The sequence below is a fragment of the Montipora capricornis genome, chromosome 10 (genome assembly GCF_036669925.1).
Source record: "Montipora capricornis isolate CH-2021 chromosome 10, ASM3666992v2, whole genome shotgun sequence".
Lineage (NCBI taxonomy): Eukaryota > Metazoa > Cnidaria > Anthozoa > Scleractinia > Acroporidae > Montipora > Montipora capricornis.
In genome coordinates, this window is record NC_090892.1 from 9,689,654 (window position 1) to 9,695,780 (window position 6,127).

The window sequence follows — 6,127 nt, forward strand, 5'->3', positions numbered from 1 at the left end:
CAAAGATTGACTCAAGGGTAGAGCAGAAAACTCGTAAACAAATAATCTTGCAATTAATAATGTGGGTAAGGGAAAACCAGTATCCAGCTGTAAAGGCGGCACACCTTTTCCACATGAAAAGGGTAACATTTCATATGAATGAAATGTGGCATCAGGTCGCGGTTCAGGCTGTTGAAAATCGAAGAAAGTTTTAATTTATCTTGCAAATCCAACATGACAACCCTTTTCCCTTTACCCGCTGAAAAGGTTTGCCGCTGCAAAGGATCGAAATAACAGTGTTGTAAATAATGCGACCGGTGACCTCCAGCTCTAGGTAGCTAACATGGTCTAACATGGAGATCGTGAAACTATCAATTGATTAAAAGAGAAAATTGACATCGGCGGATGATACTCGTACAAAGAACATCGGAAAGAAACTAAGAAATTTCGGCCATTTACAACACACCGCTGTGTAAGTTCCGTACTGGTGATTTCATCATGTTGTCAACAGGCTAGATTACAGTAAATATCTCATTCATAACATTTCCAAAAGGTTGAATCCAGCATTTTCACTTTTCAGTTGCATTTTAATTGCGTCATTTGCCACCACGTAGAACATGGGCTTTGAGTTTCTTAATCAGCAACCGAAATTAAATGTGCCACACTAAAGCTCCAACACAGCACCCATCGCATTGGTTGCTCCACTGCATGTTATAAATTCGGATTTTCATCATATTCTGTAAACCGTGAGGGTGTTTGAAGTCTCTCGCTGGCAGAAATCGTCTCCTTGATCGATCCTTGATGGCTGTGCTTATTTGTCATTGTTACAGTTGTTTTGACAAAGAGGAAGGTCAAATGTATTGCTCAAAGCTAAGGGGTGTAGTGAATTGCTTTTAGCCAATGAAATCACTGGCTCGTAATTCAATTGTCCATTTGCTGCATTCTAACCAGATTATAACTCGGATACCTTACAGGTATTCCGAGTAATAATAACATGTTTACGCCACTGACGAACACCAATAATCTTTATCATTAGCACGAAAGTTGAATTGCGCATTGAAAGAAGCCATACAATATGATAGGTTCACTTAAGTGATTCAGTGGTTTTGGCAAAATGCTTAAGATAGAAGCAGGAATTCTCGATACACCAGGCATACTACATGTATTTTCATGGTTTTCGTGAAAATTATCAAAAGTTACTTGCGTTTCGATGGAATTGGACACCACAGAAAAAAGATAAATTCCCGTGTTTGCAGGCGATAATGATAAACGAAACCACTGATTTTGACACGAGCACTTAAAAACAGAGAGCATTTTTAAAAGAGCTTGTCTATATTTCTCATTTCTGACAGGATAAACGACAATATTTAATACCGAATTTCCATACTGGAGCAACTTGGTTCTAGGAAGTCTTGATACATTAGGTGTGGTATATTTTCGGTACTAGTCTGTTAAATTTGTGCTTATTTTTAGAGTCTTGTGTTTTCCAGGAAATTATATTACTTAGTTGCGTATCGATAGAATAGGACACCACAGGAATAACAGAAATTCCCATGTTTGCCGGCGATAAACAAATGAGCTTATTTCGATATGAGCATTTAAAAATAGGCAGCATTTTAAAAAGAGATTTTCTATATTCCTCATCTCTGAAAGGATAAACGACGATGTTTATTACCGAATTTCCATACTGGAACAACTTGATCACATACACTACAACGGGATAAATTTTCTGGCATGAAATGCAAAGATGCACAACCAAGTTTAAAACCTGAAAGGGAAGCCAAGTTAGCACAAACGCTGCTGTTATCAACACCACCGTCTTTGTCAATTTTAATGTTTTTGTCTCCTGAACTTGATGGCGCAGTTTTCGAGACCTTTCTTTCTTCCAAAGGACAAAGTAAGCTACACAGGTTATGACAACGGGTGTTGATAGGAATGTGGCTATCAAGAATGCGAAGGATTGATGATGCCGCAAGAAATGTGCAATTATGGTCGCAATAAACGCCATCATCCACGGAGTTGCTATAGCAATGGCATACGCTTGGGTTTTCAGAACTCGGTGACAAAACGGCCAACCAATAGCGTACATTCTTTCCAATGCAATCACAGCAAGGGTAAAGATGGAAGTAAGTCCAGCAAACATATCGAATCTAACATAGATTACAGGTAAAAGATAGGTGGCATTGCCTAGGTACTCAATTGTGATATAAAGCGGAACTGCGACCAGTCCAACTAGAAGATCTGCTACCGCCAAGCTTATAAGGAGAAAATGAGGCCGTTTGCGTAATTTCTTCTCGTGAAATACGATTATGGTCAGCGTATTTCCACCAGCAGCCAAAAATGCTATCACTGCAAACAACGAGGCCCATAAGAAATTCCACGTGCTAAAATCCATCCTCGACAATTTGTCTTCCTAGAAAAAGAAGGGTGAATGGATGGTTTGCATTGGTAATAATTTGGAATAAACAAGCTCGATTAAATTCTTTTCTGAAAAAATGTACAAGAGCTTATTTATTCGAAATTAAATTAATGATATACCTGTAAAAATTTCACTTTTATTGCACTAATATTTCAACCATCTATCCTGCACTAATTTCACTTTTCAGCACTCTGTTCGGGATTAGTTCACGTACTCTCAGCCAATCGAAACGCGGAAAGTTTTGCATGTATATTATTAGGACTGTAATGGACTGTTTGTTGTCATGCATGACTTAGCGTTAATTAATTAATTGATATCGACAGACATTAGCCCTTGATGGTCTTGCAGCCACGAAAGAATTTTTAGTCATGTAACCAGCTTCATTAGTCTCCTTCGCCCTCATTTTCCAAATTTGTACCTTTCTTGCTTAAAATAGTGAAGCTTTATAGTTCCAAATGCAAGCTTTTTATTGTCTTTATTCCCTCCGTTTTTTTTTGGGGGGGGGGGGAGGGGGGGTGCCTGTTTCCTTGCACATAGTGCTTGCCTACATTTTGGTGTCACTCATCGGTGGAAGTTGAAAATCAAAGGAATGAAGGTTAGAAAGATCATCGAAATTGTTTGAGCAACTTAACTTAAGCAGTTGCAAGCTTACAAGCTGGAAAAAATCCAGGCTGGCATCTAGATCCAAACCCATAACCACCAGATTGAGCTGCACTTGCTCTACCACCTGAGCTATCTTGCGTGACAGGTATTAAAAGGGGAGGGAGAGGGAGGGAAAACAGCAGGGGACTGGGGACGAGGGGAAATAAACGCCTGCAATAAAATCTCTTTGTTTTCATCTCTGAGGCGGCTGGCGGCCGTAAAATTGCAATTGGTAAATTTCGAGACGTGAGTCTCTTGAGAATTGCCGCACGCAACATGTAATTTGTGATAATCTTGATTGGCATAAATTAATAATTTGCCGTCACGTAGCAGAGGCTTGGTTGCGAGCGGCAGGCGCTTGGAGTGCTAAGTGATCGTGGTTTGTATTTGAAGATCGTTAAGCGAGTGAGGCATTCTACGGTCAGCCTTCGCCGTGTGCGCAAGTACAGTCCTGTTTCGTTTTTGTCCGATCGAGCTTAATTAGTGTTTTATGCATTCTTTAGGCGGTATATGATAGTGTTCATTTACATTGTAAGTAGTGTCTTTCAATGAGCATATAAGGCTAGAGCCCCGAGGGTCGTCTTGATCGGGGGTACACGTCGCCCGCTTTCTTCCAGTTGCTGGTTTTTAAAGAACTATGCTTGATCGCGCTAAACGCTTTTCATCCTCACCGGACCTCCTCTCCAAAAAATGCAATGTTTCTGAAACTGAAATATCCTGGAAAACTTATTGATTCTACTTTTAAGAGATTTCACGCCTCCCAAGACCAAAACCAAAACTCGACAGCCCTGTACGAATAACCTTGCCTTTCAAAGATCAGAAATCCGCCGACTCCGTGCACAGATAACCAAGCGACCTTGGAAAGAAAATCAATCGTGTATTACAATCAGTCTTCACAAGTAGATTTGAAAGTTACGGAAACAAAGCCCTCACTTGTAACCCAACAATGCCTTGTGCATGAATTTCAATGCAATTCTCTTGTTTATCCCCGTCTCATTTAAGCTAGTGTATTTTCCCACTCTCTATCCTACATATAAAGCTACCTAACTTAACCATAATTAATTTGCATTTGATAATGGTGACATGTCGTCTCCGAAACGTCATGCCTTTTTTTAAATGGAAACACCATATCAAAATATATTATCAATGTTTCGCGGAAAAAAACTAAAATTTTTGTACGTCAAAAGTGGTCCGTCCTCGCTTCTTTTTAAACTTTTTACAGTCGTTCATGTTGTGAGGTTTGGACTAGGAATCTTGCTGATCTTCCTGACGTGGTAACACCTTTGTTGGTATGAGAGACTCAGTAACAGTTGTATATATATACACACAACTGTTAGTGAGTCTCTCAGGCCAACAAACGTGTCACCACGTCAGGACGATCTGCAAGATTCCTAGTCCAAACCTCACGACATAAACGACTGCAGCAAGTTAAAAAAGAAGCGAGGACGGACAACTTCTGACGTAAAAAAAGTTTAAAAATTAAAAATTTAATAAAACGTTTCGGTCAAAGACCTTCTTCAGTTATGACAACTTTTGAATAAAAACGAAACTTAAATAAGATTTAGGCGCTAACAATTACATAATTACAAGTGACAGCTGTCAAAAAAATATAAGATTGCAAAAAAGAAGAACAAAAAGTGATGCTAATTTGTAGACGACAAAAGAGCTAAATTAACGAAGCAAATAAATTATATATATATAATAGTAATTTGAGTATACAATTGCAAATAGCGACAGCGAACTACTAACTGATCCATTTGAATGAAAACATATTGCCGTGAGTGGGAATCGAAACCCGCATCCCCCTGGTTACTGGTCGGGAGTGCTAACTACTGCACCATCACGACAATCCTGCTGGCAATAGAGAAATCAGTGAGGTTATTGGTTAGCAACGAGGTTCCCCCGGCGTTTAACACTGATTCAGGAACAGGACGTACATCGGAACATCCGAGGAAGATTCATAAGCTACTAGCTAGTAACAAATTATATTTTTGAATCAACAAGGCTGGGAATCCAACGATGTAGTCCCAAGCTATAGCTAGTAGGATCCGAAGGATACACGACGCTTTGCTTTGAAACGCTTTCCTTTAGTTTTAGAGCCCCTGTCTCATCTTCTTACATTGCTGTGACATGCACAATTTATTTACTTTCCCTGTTCCAAGACTGTCCTTTTTGATGATCAATGGGCTTTTTGCCAATTTCTGATCAGTTTCGAGAAAAAAATTCCTTCCGGAAGACGAATGTGCATTTTGTCACTAAGTGGGGAAATTAGATGGACTGAGCGAGGAAATTAGATGCTCTGAAGTGGGCATCAGTTCTAAACGTAAAACCCACTGTTGATTTTGAGTTAGGGTATAAAATGTTCTCGTTTTTGAATAATGCATTGTTGGAAATTTTTTTATATTTGAGGCTTGAGGCATACTAAACTGTGTGAGTACAGATTTCCCTTGCTTAGTGCACAATACGTTGCCAGATCGTTCTTTTCATGTTGTAGTTTGACCGTCAAGAGAGCGACGAGGAGAGCATCAGGCTCCGCAGAAACAGCCATTGCTCATTGACAACCGCCTCGAGCTCCAAAGGAAACTTTGCCAGTTACTCCAATGTTAGATGTTGAGAGGATGAATGTTGAATGCAACTGCTGAAATATTTTTTGGGCAAACATTAGGAGGATAGAGTGAGTTTAAAGGATGACAAAGAGGAAAATGAGGACGTTCATGAAGAAGGAAATATGTTTTATTCTTTGTCACATAATGGACTGGAAAACTGTAAATAGCCTGACCTTAGACATATAATTTCAGTTTTCCATGTCACTAAAGCCTGCAGCCCATGGTAAATTTTAGAAAGATTTCGTGTTATTACTTGTTTTCAGGTAATTTTTCAAAACATGTCTGAACATAAACAAAGTCATCTGTACTTACCTTTTGAATAAGATATTAATCCATTTGTTTTTAGTGGTTATTGTTCAGAGAAATTTTGCGTATCTGGTGAAGATAGCCCCCTGATGGAGTCACAGTAGTGAAAGTTCAGGAGATGAAAACGTGCAGTACACATTGGGGTTTTAAGGTATTGGTGGTGCCTACGACAAGC

At 39.3% G+C, this 6,127-nt stretch overlaps 1 protein-coding gene across 1 annotated transcript; it reads right to left on the bottom strand.

The window, feature by feature from the left end:
• Positions 1–1,399: 1,399 nt before the first annotated feature.
• LOC138020259 (adenosine receptor A1-like) lies at positions 1,400–6,127 on the bottom strand. Its single transcript, XM_068867267.1, has 2 exons — positions 5,959–6,127; positions 1,400–2,392 (listed from the first exon to the last, which is right to left on the bottom strand). The coding sequence occupies exon 2, from the start codon at positions 2,372–2,374 to the stop codon at positions 1,400–1,402; it is 975 nt and encodes a 324-aa protein (XP_068723368.1). The 5' UTR covers positions 2,375–2,392; positions 5,959–6,127.